This window comes from Balearica regulorum, chromosome 2, assembly GCF_011004875.1.
Source record: "Balearica regulorum gibbericeps isolate bBalReg1 chromosome 2, bBalReg1.pri, whole genome shotgun sequence".
NCBI lineage: Eukaryota > Metazoa > Chordata > Aves > Gruiformes > Gruidae > Balearica > Balearica regulorum.
Window position 1 is genome coordinate 51,547,492 of NC_046185.1, and position 17,495 is coordinate 51,564,986.

At 40.2% G+C, this 17,495-nt stretch overlaps 1 protein-coding gene across 1 annotated transcript in view; it reads right to left on the reverse strand.

Annotated features, from left to right (window-relative positions):
- Positions 1–17,495, reverse strand: part of LAMA3 (laminin subunit alpha 3) — a 125,855-nt gene that overhangs the window by 81,015 nt on the left and 27,345 nt on the right. Inside the window, exons 8-14 of the mRNA XM_075744241.1 lie at positions 14,787–14,905; positions 10,106–10,196; positions 8,942–9,073; positions 7,078–7,140; positions 4,469–4,603; positions 1,795–1,929; positions 206–343 (exon numbers count right to left, since the gene is read on the reverse strand). Of these exons, the coding sequence (XP_075600356.1) occupies positions 206–343; positions 1,795–1,929; positions 4,469–4,603; positions 7,078–7,140; positions 8,942–9,073; positions 10,106–10,196; positions 14,787–14,905 (813 nt within the window). The remainder of the gene's footprint in view (positions 1–205; positions 344–1,794; positions 1,930–4,468; positions 4,604–7,077; positions 7,141–8,941; positions 9,074–10,105; positions 10,197–14,786; positions 14,906–17,495) is intronic.

The following is a 17,495-nucleotide window of genomic DNA, read 5'->3' on the forward strand; positions in this document are numbered from 1 at the left end:
GTTTTAAACCTACAGTTCACTTCATGCAATAACGTATAGAACAATGAATAAGCTCATCTCATATGTAGTCCTGGTGTGTCCCTCCCTCCCCACACTTCAGTGGGTTTCTATAAAACTTTCCACGCAGCAGACTGCCCTGGAGAACGCTGCAATAAAAATAGGGGCAATCCAAATCAGAATGGAGGATTTTCCCTCAAGGCGTTACCTTTGCAGTAGGGGAAACTGCCAGCTGTAGAAAGGCATCTGTCGCACCGCCGCCCCGTGACGCCTGTTTGACACTCGCACTGCCCCACCGTTGGCTCACACGTGCCGTGCTTGGAACCATCAGGAGAGCACTCACAAGCTACACAACAACAAACATAGACAGTGGTGGGAGGGTTCCCCCTGTATGTACCAAGCAATAACTTTCCAAAACTTCAGTAATGTAGAGGTTTGAGTACTGTTTGTCTACAGAGGTCATCTTTTCTTTTTTTTCTTTTTTTTTGGCCATAAATAGCTGACAAGGTTCTTCCATAACTTACAAGGTCCTCACCCCTGCTTGGAACCTATGAGTTTGAGGTGACCTGTACCATCTTGGCATTGTTTTCTTCCTCTGTTCTTGACAGAAACGGGTAGGATTATCTGGAACTATAATAAATCTCTTCCTCGAGTTCTTGGGTTTGGCTTTCTGCTTTCTTGATCTTCTTAGGGTTACAGAAAGCACCAGGCAAATTCTGTAATTAGACCTGCACTTAAAAATATAGAATATAAAGTTGTATGCCCATCACACCTTTAGATCTGAGGGCAGAGCAGGCCAGAAGCAAGCCTTGGAGTACACCATGCAACAGCCTTATTGTTTCAGATTCCTACGCAATGTCTCAGTTGTGCAATGGCTTTACACACACAGGATAAATAAGAATAATGCCACAAAAAAGAACAATGCTGCTATAGCCCAAGGGACTAATCTTTGCTCAGATGGAGTCTAAGGGTGAAATGGTTAATGACAATTGTTTTAGTAAAGTAGTAGCTAGTCTCCTAAAGAGAGAGAACAAACCCGTCAGATTTTTTTTTGCTGTGGTTGTGGTGATTAGTAATTGCAGAACTCTGAGGATACATTCCTTCTTTAACACTAATAATGTTTTGATTTCTAGGAAAGAGCAGTCCTGTTCATGATGATCAAGTAGTTTGCTGATTTTAACGACAGAGCCTGCAGGTTTCCCCCTGCTTGATGTGATAAACGTACACACGCATTCTGGGCCTGATCAACTGATCCACATGGGCAGGAAAAATTATTGATATGATGGAATATTTGCAGAGTCAAGCTCTTCTAGACCAGGATTTATGGTGCAATGTTGGCACATGTCAAGAGCACACACTAATGCACTTGCTTCAAAGTTTACAGGACAGTGTATCAAATATTAGAAGCCCAAACCAGTTGAAACACAGCTTATGTTCTGTAAGTTGAGTGAGCCAGAACTCATAAAAGGCCCATTGCCAAGCCTAAGCTTTAGATTTCATATTTTAAAAGAGAGATACAAATGCATCAAGGCCCAACATTGATGTGCTCACATTAATCCAACTAGCACAGGAATAGCGATGATGTGCCAGGGAGGACTACCAGGGGCTGTGCCTGCCAGGAAGCCTGGACACTGCCTGGATCTTCACTGTTATTGTTGCCAGCTTTGGATGGAACAAAACTATCACGGTTACATAGGGAGTTTTAGATGGAAATATACTTGAGATTTTTTTTTTTTCTTCTGTATTGCAGAAATAAGAAGGGAAACCCCAGTAAAAGGAGGAAAGGCTTTTACTCACGCAAGCAGCTGGGATAGCTGTAATAACCTGGAGCACACCGGTCACATCTAAGTCCAGAGTAGTTACTATGGCACAGACACTGACCTTTAGGACCACATGTATTCTCCACTGAGCCAACAGCATCACAGTTACATTCTGCACAGAGAAAAAAAAGAATAACTATCCTCACAGATACATGTCTAAACCAGCAGTTATTTAAACCAGAATTTGCCTAAAGTGTTCCCTTTCAATATAGAGCAATCACAAGGAAACCAGGCAAACCACAATTTTAACCACCAAAAATAAATATCCTGAAATAGATGCTTATACTGTAATTGCCTTCTCAACCACTGATAATCAGGTTCTTCCTGCAATTCCATAATGTACAGTTTAGAGATTTAGTTTGATGCCTTGCAAAACACACGCGTAAGGGACAGAAATCCATCTTACAACGGAAAAAATGTCACGTGAGATAAGTACTTAATGTCTTTAAAAAAGAACCTCTGAGAAACAGCATCCACAAAGCTAGGTTAGGTCTGATGGCTAACAAGAAGCTTATTATTAATGATGCACAAATAAATGATGCACAAGGTAAAAACTGCCGACATCTTAAGTCTACAATACAAGCTGGCAAGCGATGCATTGCAGGAATCTGCATGTAATGCACAAGGCACGTTGTCAGACTATAACAACAAACTTCTCATGGGGTTACCACTATTTTAGGCTAATAGCTCTATCACAGATAAGACATGTTATTTTATTGAAACGATGCTGGCTGTCACAAGGGTCACACTTTATAAGTACATGAATGGAAGCCCATCTGGGAACCTCAGCTGCCACAGGTACAAGCCCAAGCATTGCAGTTAATCACTTGGATTTTATGACTGACAGAAATATAAAACAAACACTATCTTTCCGTTCCATGTTCATGTTTCTGGTTCCCCCTTTCGGTTCCTCTTTCTGCTGCAGCCAAGGACATCTGACTTTGCTGTGTTTACTTCAAAGATGCCTGGAAAGACACAGGGCTTGCTAGGAAGTTAGTCTAAGAGAAATATAAACACTGAGGCTTCCAAAAACATCACCTACACCTGAGTCCAGCCCCAGCTGAACATCATATTGCATTCTCTCTGCATTTCAATAACACTGATTTGTTTAAAGGCTTTATTTTGATATCACTCCTATTGAATGAAGCTTCTATTAGTTCAGCAAGGCAAGACCAGAGAGATCAGTTCTAGCTGCAGCAGCCAAAAAGTTATAGATCTATCTCCTTTCAGAAGACGACAACTCCAAACAGGAGTAGCAGGCTGGGCTGCTCACTTTCCACCACAGTTTGCAGCATGCTGCATTAGTTCAAGTTTAAAGCCATGGCAGCTTATTTTAACAGAACAAGCTGCAAACTGCAGCAGTTTTGAGTAATCCCACTGACTCTGCTTTCAACTATTTTTACCCGTCTTTTACAATTTGTTCTCATATGCTCTTTTAAGCTTCTATGTCTCTTTTCAGCTTTTGGTGTTAAAAGTTCAAATGTATTCAATATGGGTTTGATTTGCTTTAAGATTGCTACTTGACTCAGTTCTAAAGAAAAAAAAATAAAGTATTTTAAAACCACTGAACAGTGTGTACCAACACAGAATCCTGATTTTATGGTTTTCATTAAAAAATGTTAATCTACTCCAGACCATAAAACAGAGTCATGGGGTACTTCTTTATTCCACTCATTGTGTTTGGTAACACAACATGATATATCTTTGCAATGGCGTAAAGGATTCTGCTTTCTATTCATAGGACATAAACAAATACGTAAGCCCGAAAGGAAGAGGACTGCTATAGCCAACAAACAAAAATAATGAGATAGAAGAAAGTAAATCATAATACTCTACGTAAATCATTCTAAGCTGTACAGGAAAGTACGTTCCAGAACTCAGCAATTTCCTATATTCTTTCTCATTGTAAAATTCACTAAGGATTAAGGCCCTCTCTCATTCACTGCAAAGGCACATGAAACCTAGGGACCAGATAGGACTTGATGGATTCCTCATACACACACAAAAGCATTATGATATTCAAGGTTATACTTTATCAGTGCTGATCAATTTTCCTCTCTTGTGAAAGGCAGGTGGCAGGTACACTGGTGAAACCCTATGGAGATCATTTGTGCTTCATAATTACATGAACAGAGGTTGGCTCTGTGCCTGTCGTATGATCTTAAAATGAGTGAGAAATCACTGTGAAGGGCAGAATGGGAACTTCTCATTTGCAGATTTACAGAACACACATTTTACAAGGTACCAAACAAAGACCCTCTGCTAAAGTAGATAAGTGCTTCACAGCTCCGCTGTGTCAGTCCCTTAGCAGTCAAGCATGCTCTGTTGCTGTAGGTCTCCATGTGACAACAGCTTTCAGATCCTTTGGTTATTAGTAAGACAGCTGTGCTGACTGAGGCTACATCAAACTATCTGACCATGGGAAAAAAAAAAAACCCTGTGAGAAAACAGACTATATAATTCTCCCCTACTACGGAAACATAGCTGGAATTAGTGCTTGGAGAATGAGAATGTATGAGGATTTCACTATAGAGAACAAGAATCCGTTGCCCATTTACTGCTGTGAACATTGCTTCGGCCACAGCAAAACCAGTACCTGTCCGTCTGTTTGGGGGCATGTTTGATGCTGTACATGCGATCAGCAGCCTTACCTTGGCAGGCAGGGAAAGAGTGGTGGCCAGGCTGACAGCTGTCACACTGAAGTCCAGCTACCCCGGAGCGACAAAGACACTTCCCGAGAAAATCGCAGACTTCAGGCTGGGTACCCGCTAAATTACATTCGCACACTGCAAATGAGAAAAGACATTTCAGAGGCAGCCTCTGCACAGACTATCTTATTTTTCTTTAAACAAAAAGAAAAAAGAAAAAGCAACTCCCTGATGTGCAACAGGACCAAAATCTTCCCATCCTATTTATTTTAACTTGTAACAGCTTTTATTGATTGCCCACATCACTAATAATTCAGCATCGAGGAAGACATTAATGAAAGAGCAATAGAATCTGGCTCAAAGTTAACTACTGGGTTCAATCTCAGTGTTGCAGCACTACACTTAGCCTGTCCCCTCTCAGAGTCTGATTTATCAATGTCAAGTGGTATGCCAACTATTGAAAACAGTTCCATCCTTTTTTTAAGATGAAAATGAAACAATTTATGGTTTTGATTTACAATCTCATGTGGGAGGGGTTAAAAAGATGCTAAAAAGACACTACAGAGATGGTTAATAACGTTTAAAAACTAGTATTCTAGTATTGATTAGAAAGGGCAGGTTGGTGCATCAAAGTGAGGTTGCAAACTCAAATTAAACACAAATACTTTTTTAAAAACAAAGATAAGTAACAGAAATGTTCCCAAAGATATACTAAATTTCATCAATGTTACTAAATCCAACCCCAAACTGGAGACTGACAGCTGCATCACACAGTAGACAGCAATCAAGGAAATAGGGGCATTTTTAGATAGAAATCTCCCATCACATTTTTCTTCTTCGACTTCTGTGAGTTTTGGGAGAGCCCCTTATGAACACATCTCCATGGCAAAAGAACTTCATCCCACAGTATAAAACTTGGGTCTGTATTTTGTATATGCTTGCCAAAAGGGAACATTTGGCTTACCCTGGCAGAAGGGGTAATGAAAATACCCAGCTGCACAGGTATCACAGGAAAACCCCCAAAATCCAGTTCGACATCTGCACTGTCCCGTGTTCCCATCGCAGTCACCGCCCAGCACTCCTGCGCCGTGGCACTGGCACGCTGAAGAGCACATTTGTAAAGAAAACATTTGCGGCATTATGATCTTAAAGTTCCTATTTCACTTGGAAGCTGAATGCTGGCATTTACACCATAGTGCAGGCTCCAAGCGTCAAAGAAACTGTGGCACTTACGCAGACACTGGGGGCCAAAATACCCTGGTTTGCAGCCACCTTCTAGTTATAACAGGAAAGAAAAAGAAAGAAAGGAACAAAGTTAGTGCATAAAATCATGCAACTCCTCATAGTTTTGCAGAGAAAGAGAGATCAGTGCTTAGTAATTATTACTCTTAGTTATTATTACTTAGTAATTATTTTGAACTGACAAAACTATTTGTATGATGCTTACACACAATCTCATTTCTAAAAAAAAAAAATAAAATTTTAATTGTGCTTAGTCTGCCAGCACAAACTTACAACTTCTACAGATACTTAGAGGCAGTTGCCTTTCTTATGCCTTCAGACTCAGATGCTACTCATTGAAAATGTAAAATAGCTCAAGATCTGTTTTTTCCTGTTTATAATTCTTCATTTTATCTCTGGAGTTTTCTTTCTTCTTCCTTTTAAAAATATGTGAGAGAAGAGGATATGTGACAGAGCATACCCAGAGGCCTACCAGGGAAATTCTTTTGGATGCTGTAGGAAGAAGAAAAGTGCTACAGGAGACTGAGGCTTCATGGGCTGCGATGGCAACTGCAGACACTTTCAAGAAAACAATTTGGACTTGTAAATACATACACAGATTTATACCGTATGCTTTTGTCTGAGCATCTGCTACATTCACAGAAGAACACTCTTTTTCATTTGCCAACACAAACGCCAGTTCTATTAAAGCTAATAGTAATAAAGGGGAATGTTGATTTTGGGATATGACAAAGGTTGTGAGGTTTTTGAAACTTATTAATCCTGAAGTGCATTACAAGTATATATTTGATTAAGCACTAGCTGTGATGATGTCTCAGTTCTGCAGTATAATAATATATACTAAAAAATACAAGCCCCATGAGGGAATCATATGGATTTCAGGCAGCTTTGCAGTGGGCTAAATAAGAAATATGTGGCTCTCTTAGAAATCAAAGTTCTTCACTGCCAAGGGCAATGTACAATTTCCCAGGTGCAGGAGGACTGTCCAGAAGCAGAGGCCAATGAGCCTGAAGAGATTTACACCGCAAAGCAGCTGACAAGTTGTAAGTGTCAGAAAGTCTCGATGGCTCTGTTCATAAGAGCACCAAACAAGATGGTCAGCCTCTTCTGCAGATGCTTGCCGGAGGCTGGTCAAACTTAGTTTGATCCATAACTCTTTCTGAAACTAGTCTACTAAACTGTTCAATACAGACATGACAATACGATGAACTTCTGGCAAGAACAAAGGTTCTCTGAAAGATAAATACCTAGAAAGGCAAAATTACTACATAAATCTCCATGAAAGAGCAGGCACTACCAAAACAGTGAAAAAATAGCAACATGGGGAAAAACAGTGAAATAGGGGGAGAAAAAAACCACCAAGAACTTGCCGATTATGTCACCAGCCACTGCATCTCTTGGATTTGGAGAAGTAAAATGATGTACGGGAATACCTTTAAAACAAAAAACCCCAATGAAGTGTATTTGAAACAGACATTAAGTTATTTCACTAAAAATCATGACAAACCATGAATTCATCTCCTGTCAATACAGACAGCATGATATTCAGATGACTCTGGCAACCGACCTCAGCTTGGTATTCTTCCAGTTAGGAACAGGGTAAGAAACATTTTACTTTAAATCTCCAATTCAGGTACAAACACCCCTTCTTAAAAAAACAGTATGAAAGGCCAGATGCCACTTGGAAATGCTACCAGGTTGCTTCCCTGCTCCCTTCCCTTTTGTACAGAAAGCTTTCTCATGCTAGATGGTATTATGAGAGCTACCAAGGGAGCTCCATATTTATTTCACATTTCCTGCTTTCAGCTGAAGGTCCATCTCCTGCTATGTGGCATTATCACTCACTGCCTGAACTGTCAGAATTCATGACATGTATGTTACATCTTGGGAGATTTTTAGTTGAGAATCCTCTAGATTAGGAATGGGAAAGACATCCCAACAAACTTTCCTCCAGTAAGATGGGATCCGAAGTTGATGTGTTACAAAGATCGGTGGGATTTAGATCAAGGTCTACCTGAGTTGAACTTTCTTAAAAATGTTGGATTGCAAACAAGAGGATAAATAAAACGTGATAATCTAGAGTGCAGTGTACAGAGAGGATTTATTCTATCACAGCCACTGAATTCAATCAACATTCCCTTTTTTTAGTGTTTCTTTTTCCTTTGTTTTGTACTGATTTCTCTCTTCCTCCATTTTTATCATGATACCTCTGTTTTAGTCAGACCTCAAATCTTGCCCCAGAACAACACCTGTTTTATTGGCTGTCAGAAACACGCTTCTCCTGAGGGCACAAAACATCCCGCTGATGAATTTTTAGAAGCTGATCATGGAGTCATAAGCTTTTATGCAGCAAACACAATTCTGATGTTACTTTTTTCCTCGGTTATTTTATATACAAATTGTTTATGGGGAAAGCATTTAACTTCCTAAATTCCCAACACTTAATTTTAATATCTGTATTTTAAAGTAAAAATCTAATTTTCAATTGATCAATAGTGTTAGATAGCATCTGTTGCCATTTTCAGTACGCAGAAGCACTCAGCATTTGTGTCACATCATATATGTTTATTTTCTTCGGTTTTACAAACACCTTTCATTCAACTATTTTTTTAAAAAATCAGAAACAAACTGGAACCCTTCTTTTGACCACATATCTGCACCTACCTGCGGCCCAGCAAAAATATGACAGCACGGCTGAGAGCCTTATGGTCTGCCAAGAGAGTCTTTCTAACATTGCACAGGTGCTATTTTAGAATTATTGTTATTTATTTTAGAATCCTCCAAAAGCCCACAATCTTTGTTTATCAGGGATACAAGTTCCAAATCCTAGAAGGTGTCAAGGAGAACACATAACCATTTTCTCCCCTCTCTCTCACTACAGTCACGTTCCACTTTATACCTAAAGACCCTGAGACTTGTTTAAACAGTTTGTCCATGACTTTAGGACTGGAGTTCATGACTCACTGAGAGATAGGCTGTAGCCCCAGTGATGATGTCTTAAACGAACTCAGAATTGTAACAATGCAGCACAATCTATTTGATTTTCAAGTAACCATCATTTTGTAAAATAAACCATATTCTCTTCAGTATTATAACAACTGATTTATCAGAACATGTAGACCCATGAAGCTGAAATGCCAGCTGGTTTAGCCAATTAAAATGTAATGAAAACTGTTAATTATTTATTGCACATTTAAAATACTGGAAAAGAGACATTTTTATTTGTATACTTACGGACGCAAAACGGATAACCATAGAATCCATCAGCACAGCGTTCACAGCTTTCTCCCTGGAAATTCTGCTTACAGAAGCAGTGGCCAGACCCTTCCTCACAGCCCTCTGCATGCTCCAAGACACAACTGCAGGCTAAGTAAGTATCAGCAATTAGGCACTCTTTGGAAAAGAATTAATTTGCCTTTTACAGCAGTGCGCAATGGCATTATAACAGTAAACTTGCCATTGTGAATGCCTCATTATTTCAAGAATTAACATTTGCATGCTTTTACATATTTTCCAAGTACTTTATATCACCAGTTAATCTTTGTGATATCTCTTAGAAATAAGACCTATGTTATTTTCTTAGAGTGGTTAGTATTTTTAATTCAGAAAGCTGCATGTTATTACTCCACAGCACTGCAGCAACTATCTTTTTTCTGTGGCATCTGCTCATCTCTCCATGGTCTAGGCAGAGCACCACGCTCCATCCACCTTCCCTTGCACACCACGTGCAACATTATGGCAGTCCACCATGGCTCTGTTGACTTCCCATCATTTCAATACCCAAACACCACAAACCGTAGCTTCCTCCTACCTGTCAAAAGGCTCCTTCAGCCTGCTTGTAATTCAACTCTTATCTCTTACCTATAGTCAATTCTTCTTTTTTAAATGTTATATTAGTAATTATCCTATTGCATAATTTATTAGTCATTAGGTTCAGCACTCCATAAAAAAGAGTAGTGATCCTCGTGACCTTTTGAGCTATAGAATGAAATTTTCAAGTGACTAAGAGCCAAAGGATACCTCAAATGTACATCAGAGAGCTAAGAGAAGCAAGATCATGAGGGTAGGATATGAAATGGCTTCTTGGAGGTCATGCCAGCTCACTGTGGGATGTGTAGCAACACCCCAGGCTTACGTGATCCTATCTCCTCAGCAGCCTTTACTGGCTTACTTCCTCCTATTGTTCCTACTGTTGGTCTGAAGCTGTTGGCTCATGTGACACATGAGTTGAGAAGAAAGGGTCTAAAACAACACAGAAAGTCATTTGCAGATGTTCTCCAACGTCTTTTGGCCACTCTTTCATTTTTCCTCCAGAAAAGATGCATCCCATGCCTTGATCATAGCCAAAAAATTCCCAAGCCACCAACATGAGAAGATGCTTAATAGAGAAGGACTCACGTATACAGCCGTCAGGAGCTGTTGCTGGAACACCGTAAGGACGATAGTAACCTTTTGCACACTTTTCACAGTTAATACCAGCTGTGTTATGCTGTGCAAATTAAAACAAAAGGAAAATATGAGATAAAAAGGGGAACTTGGAAGAATTAAGAAACAATAACATCCTTTACACTGTTTCTATATACAACTGAAAAAGGATCAGCACAGGAAAAAGCAGAATATGACAGCAGTAAAGACAGCATTCATCATTTGCTGTTCTTTAACACCTGTTCTCTACAGATTTCTGAATCATGGCATTCTCACATAAAGCAGTTGAATTTTATCTTTAAAGGATCATAAAAAAGAGCTATTTAAAAAAATCTAGGGAAAAAAAATCTCTTTTCCCTATCACATGATATTTATCTCTTTTTATGCTGCCTTCTTATCATAATGTATACATCGTTCAGGCAACTGACTGATCAATTTTTCCTCATACTATATATTATTTTTTGAATACCATATGTCTAAGATCAGCAACATCAAAATAAACCAACACCTGATCAGTCAGGTCAGTACAAAACAGATCTTCCATTACAAAAGCATATACCTCTGTAAAAGTGTGTTTCAAGCACACAGAAAAAATATCAGAAGTAACTTGAACTACAGCAAAAATATGTAACTCCCCTAGGAACACAGTCCTGAGTGTGTGTCAACTCGTGCAGCAAAGCTCTCCCCTGTGGTGGGGGCAGCAGGAATGTGCAGCAGCGGTGGCAGTCATGGTCACGAGGCATTCTGGTGGGCTCATAGTCTCCTGAGCAGGGAAGTGGATGTGGGGGAGGAAGCTTCGCCCTGGAGCAACCAAAGCAGCTGCCCCCAGGTCCCACTCGCTGTTTAGTTCCTCCTTAGGGAGCGCTGCAATTCAGGGCTGAGCAGGGACCCAGCATTTAATGGAGGGACTGGTGGGGCAGCTCGTGAGCAGAGCACCCAGGATGCTGCTGGGGCTGCTACTCACCGTTGGCACTCTCAGTTTGCGCAGCAGTTTTGGATTCTGCTTCCAGCTCTTCCAAGAGCCTCCTCTAGCATCTTCAGATCTGAGCTACTGCTGGGAAAGGCTGACACTACATCAGGGAGGGTGATGCTCACATCGCACAGCTGGAGACACAGTAGCTGTTGCAGGAGCACAGAGGGGCCCAGCACTGTGTAGGGCTACTTGGAGATTGTGCAGTGATGGTCTCAACACACTGTAGGGTACATTCTTCGGAGACTAGTGGTGCTAATGCCCATGGCACATCAGACAGAAGTCCAGGAGGTGGATGCCACTGTCCAGGTCTGGGGCAGCAGAGAGTGCCTGGGCCTCTCCTTGGGGCTGGGGCAGGTGATGAACCTGTGCAGAGCTTGTGGGTACGGAGCAGAGGACAGACCAGCACAGCTGATATTGCAGTAGGCGTCTGTTACAGACCACCTGAACAAGAAGGCAGATGATGCCTTCTCTAGGCAGCTAGAGAAAGTTTTGATACTCTTAGATGACTTTAACCACCCCAATATCTGCCAGAAGGGCAATGCAGCTGGGTGCAAGCAATCCAGAAGTTATTTCACATGTATCAAAGACAATTTCTGGATGCAGGGTTGATGAACCAGTTAGGAGAGATGTTCAAGCTGACACCCACAAACAAAGAAGAACTGGTGGAAGACATGAAGGCTGAGAGCAGCTTTGGCTGCAGCAAACACAAGACTATGAATGTTTAGGTCCTGAGACAAGTAAGCAAGACAAAACGCAGAATTACAATCCTGGGCTTCAGAAAATCAGATTTTGGGTTGTTCAGGTATCTGCTTGGCAAGATCCTGGGTGAAACTGCCCTAGAAGGGAAAGGGGACCAGGAGAGCTAGTTGATTTTCATGGATAGCCTCCTTAGAAGTTCTTTCTGATGTGCAGAAAGTCAAGGAAGTATGGCAGAAGGCCAGCACAGATAAATACAGAGCTCCTGATTGATCTCAAACTCAAAAAGTAAGTACACAGACAGTGGAAGCAGGAACAGGCTACTTGGTGGCTATACAAAGACATTGCCCACACATGTAGGAGTGGAGTTAGGAAAGCCAAAGCTTAGTTGGAGTTAAAACTAGCAAGGCAGGTGAAGTGCGAAAAAGAAAGGTTTCTAGGAGTACATCAGCAGCAAAAGAAAAGCTAATGGGAGTAGAGGCCCACTGCTCAGTGGGGAAGGAGATCCAGGGAACAAATCATTTTAGAAGTAATTTCTAAACACATGAAGGACAGGAAGGTGATTGGGCATATTTAACAGATTTACCTGGGGCAGAGAACGCCCAATCAAACTCATTGCTCTCTGTGGTAAGGTGACTGGTGCTGTGGACATGGAGCAGGCAGAGCCACCAAGATGGTGGGGGACTGAAGCACAGGACATCCAAGAAGAGGCTGAGACAGCAGGGTCTCTTCAGCATTAAGAAGAGAAGGGAGAACTTACTACTACCTACAAGTACCTGATCAGAGGGTACAGAGGGGATGGAGCCAGACTCTTCTAAGAGGTGCACAGCAATAGGATGAGAGGCAACGGGCACAGATTGGAACATGGAAAATTCCAATTAGATATTAGGGGGAAAAAAATTATCATGAAGGTGGTCAAACACTGAAACAGGTTGCCATGAGTGGTTGTGGCATCTCCATCCTTGGAGGTGTTCAAGGTTTGACCGAACACATCCCTGAGCAACCTGATATAATTAGACCTGCTTTGAGTAGGAGGCTGGAACACATTATTTCCAGAGCTCCTTTGTTATCAGACTCTAAAGAAACTAAATTTATCTTTGTATGCAATATTTCAATTCTATCACTTCTTTGTTCAGGCATCCATTCCTAACACTTCTTTTCCCCATCACAAACAGAAAAAGTAAATTCAAATCCATGTCCTTTATCCATGGAAAAAAATGCTGAAACTACATTTATGGTAAACTCATTAAATCCAGCATAACTTCCACAAAATTAGGTTACAAACAATTAGTATCAGTTATATAACCAGGACTCAGAGATTTAGATTAATTTTGCTCTTTTCTATCCTGGAAGCAATATAAGAGAAATGTTCTTTCATGAACAAAGCTGACAGGAAGGACCAACATGATAAATCTTACCAGACTGCATGAACAAAGTTCTATACCGAAATGTCAATTGGAAGACAAAGAACATTTCTTCTACTCATGCTAGTAAAAATAACTCTACTCTTTTCTGACTGCCTTTTGAACAATATCTGATTATATTGTGTCAAAGAGATGGAAAACATACCCTATAAGTTTTACTGGATATTTCCCTTTTTTTTGTTGCTTAAATATAGCTATATTTTTAAATGCACAGCATGGCAATACATAAATCATGATGCATAGTTTTTCATAAGAATATCAGCTTGACGATAATTTTCCCTCTGAATTATGTTCTGGTCAGCTGCTTGTCATCATACTTCAGATGCCTTCACAACAAAAGGAAGACAGACTTCCAAGTAAGTCTGGATGTATTTAACCCTGAGATCACTGAACCAATTAATAATTTAGGTTGTAAGGAACCTCAGGAGGTCAGGTGGTTCAATCCCACTCAAAGTAGAGATAAGTCCAAGATTAGATCAGGTTGATCAGAGTCTTGTATGATCTTTCCTGATAGTAATTAGCCAGAGTAGAACAAAAGTACTCAGGATGAGAAACATTCTTTCTCTTTCCAAGAAAGCTCTATTCATTAATGACAGATAGAGTGTTAAAGTCTCTGATTCCAAATTTACATCTATTGATTCAATCCAACCAAGCCTCTAAGGGAGTTAAGAGGCTGAAGCATGTGACATGCAAGGAAAAACTGAGGGAATGGCTTTGGTTGGCTTGGAGAAGAGATGTTCAAGGGGGGTAGAGGTGTCTAATGGCAGTTTTCCTCTACCTAAGAGAGGGTTACACCGAAGACAGAGCCAACTCTTCTCAGATGTGCACAGCAAAAGGACAAAAGCCAACTGTCACAAGTTGCAATTGGGGAAATTCCTACTGAAGAGTAACAAAAATTTCTTTACAATGACAGCAATTAAGTGCTGTAAAAGATTACCCAGAGTCTGTGTAATCTCCATCCCCGGAAATTTTCAGAACTCAACTGGACATTTCTCAGTGCAACCTGATAGAACTTTACATCTAGCCTTGGTTTGAGTGGAGCACTAGTCTAGATGACTTCCAGAGGTCCCTTCTATGATTCTGTGCTTTTTCAATAACTACAAGCTTCCTTCTTGGTATAGTCTATGCTCTCCTTTACTCCTGCTGATGAGGGAGAGCCCTCTGTGTTTTGCTGCAATACGGAACCAGCTGGCCTGAGCTGGAGTTATATTTGGTTAATTTTACTTCCTTCTGTTAAGCAGGGAAATGGCAGAGTTTGTAATAACAGGAAAAGAAATTTTTGTAGTTCATGTAATTGTTGCATTGTGTGGCTTTATTTGAATCACACAACGCTGAGAATAAATACAATTTATATGTGTCTTTTACACATTAACAAGCAACGTTGTACAATGTAAATTATTTTCAGACACCTTTTTTCCTTCTTCGTGTACACATAACAACCCCAGAGAAATGGAGCTATCTAGACTAGTCAGATTCCAAACTATTGGTGTGGGCACTGTCCCACTCCAGTAGCCCTTCTTCAAATGTCATTGATTTAAACTGACTAAAACTACCTTCTTACCTGGCAGTTAATACAGACTCCTCCACCTTCATAATGCCCATGGATGTTTAAGCTTTCTCGACGCTGATCAACCTCAGCATCATAGTAGCAATCAGTGGCATGACCATGGCAATTGCACGCTGAAAAAGTAATACTCCAAGTCAGCTTCCATTATAATGCTGGAATTCAGTAATGTAGCAGAGATCAAAAAGAAGCTTAGATTTTTTAATGTATACATACACTCAGGTATGTTGGAGTATGCTCAAATACACCTATTTCCTATTAACAACTGGATTTTCACACCAGAAACACAGTAAGATCATCTAGATATGAGGAGTACATGTGCTGCTAGGCTTATCAGAGGAGGCAAGAGTTGTACCATCTCAAAACAATATATTTATACATAAATGCAGAACTAGGAAGCTCCAGAAGAATGGTCTCAGCAGTTTTTAAAAATTATCAAAACCACGTTCAAATGTTTATTCTATTTTTCCATGTCTAAAAATACATCTGGGCTGAAGCTGTGTGCACTAAACCTTTATTTAAAATAAATAATTACAGAGAAGATATACACATTTGAATAAAAAGACCCACACCAAAGAACTCTCATATTCAGTCATAAATACAGATATACCAGCAAACTTGGCTGTACATTTACCCAGCTGCTGTCTTCTGAATGGAGAAGTTTTAACCACGAGTTCATTCTACTTCCTGGGAATTGTGGATTCAAAAAGAAGTATGGTTTGACGAACAATATTATTATTATTATATAGAAAAAGATAGAATTAGATGACTGAGATAACTTATTTCCCCAGTGTCTGGTTGTTTATATGTCTAGTTGTTTGTATGTATCTCAGCTGTGACAAATTTTACTTCAGGTGGTTTGGGGTTAGCTCCTTTCCTTTAATTTTTCCCTTCTCTTAAGTCAAATAAAGGTAACAGCTGAACTCACAGTGGCTCTGAATCCATCTCTACATACATGTTCTGCTATACTTTTAACTCCTTCTAACAGACGTTAATATTGCAGTGCTCAGAAGAGACTGAGAGACACCTGTGAGGCTTTGCTTGCAGGCACATCAGCCTCACAGATGTCTCAATCTAGGAAGTTCACCTATTGAAAACGTCTGAGATACATCCACTGATAAATCCACTCGTGGCCTTGTACGTGCATCACCTGGCTTCGCCGATCTCCTTATGTTCACGTGGGAGACGTAAATCCCAAAAAGCCTTTGCTGTTTTACCTTTGGCAAAAAGGCCTAGCAATAGAAATCCCAGAGCCACCTGAATGTTTGTGCCTTGCTAGCAGAAGAGAAATAACCTGAAAAATAGCTCCACACTTTGAAAAGTTCCTGCAAATAAAGTTTGAGTAAAGGGTGATGGATTTATGAATTTACCCAGAAAATAATTTGTCTAATTTCCTAGAGATTGGTTATGTGTATCTCATAACCTTCCCATCTTAGTTAAAAAGAATCTCTTCCCATTGGTCATGTAAAGCTCTGCCTGTCTTCACTGAAATCTTCCAGAACTATAACACAAAACTGAATAGGAACCAACCATAGTAGCAAGCAAACAAAATAAATCAAAGGGCAGGACCACAGTTTTGCCATACATTCATTCTATGTCTTTTTTTTTTTTTTTTTTTTTTTCCTTCCTGATCTGATCTTCTTTCCTCACTGGAGAGGAACAACAGGAATTTTTCTGAAAGAATGCAGGAAGCAAAAAAGGCTTCCCCGAGCATCTGGGTGCTAAGTGAGCTTTTAATTACAGATGTTCCAGCACTCTAAGGAAACCTTCCCAGGGAATTCCTGAAGTTTTGACTTTATAAAGCTATGTATTTAGGGAAATCATCCCTTCATCTGGACTGGGGGATAAAATACTCTGGAAGGCTTCTCAAAACAGAAGCTAAGGGCCTAGAAACTAGCAACAACACAGCTGAGGTGGTGGCCTACCATCAGGTTCCCTTATGGTCTGCTGACAGGACCAGACAGATCTAGACTGGGCTCCTTAGCCAGATTGTATTAGCCTGTGAAGATCTTTTGGGATTTTTATTCATATAATTCTTCACGAAAATAAAACATTACACAAATGAGATGCTGGTTCAAGATACTAAGTTAGAAAAAGAGAGAACATTAAAAAAAAAACCCCACCACATTTACAATGTAAATAAAAGCTCCTTGCCTCTAGGGCTTCTGTGAGCTTCAGCTCCCAAGTATGTCTTCTAATAGCAAGGGGAAATTGTTTGCTCTGATTATAGTAATGGCATTTTCTCTCACAGGGGAACAGAAAACCCTTCTACCTCATCAAGCATCTTCTTACCACTTTGGGCCATTTGCTGATCCACACAGTACTGGGAAACTCATAGCAAAAGGTTGAGCTTATCTCCACAAGCTCCTACCAACCTCTTTCAATGAGTTTCTCTCAAGGGACCTCAGGCTTCTGGGAAGCTTAACGAGGTTGCTTTAATTCCTTCATTACTGGCTGCCAGGAAAAGAGGTCTGCACCTGGCAAACACTCTCAACAAATCACCTAAAACTGCTAGGAGCAATCCATACTAAAAAAGGTATTTTTAGAGATAGTTAGAAGCAAAATTGTTTTGGCTCAGAATCTTATAGATGATCTTCTATAAACTCATTCTTTAAAAAAACATGGCATTATTTATGCTCTTTGTCTATCTCTTTCCTGGCAGAAAATGTTTTCCTTTCAAAGAGGAGAATTTAAATGAGGTTTCAA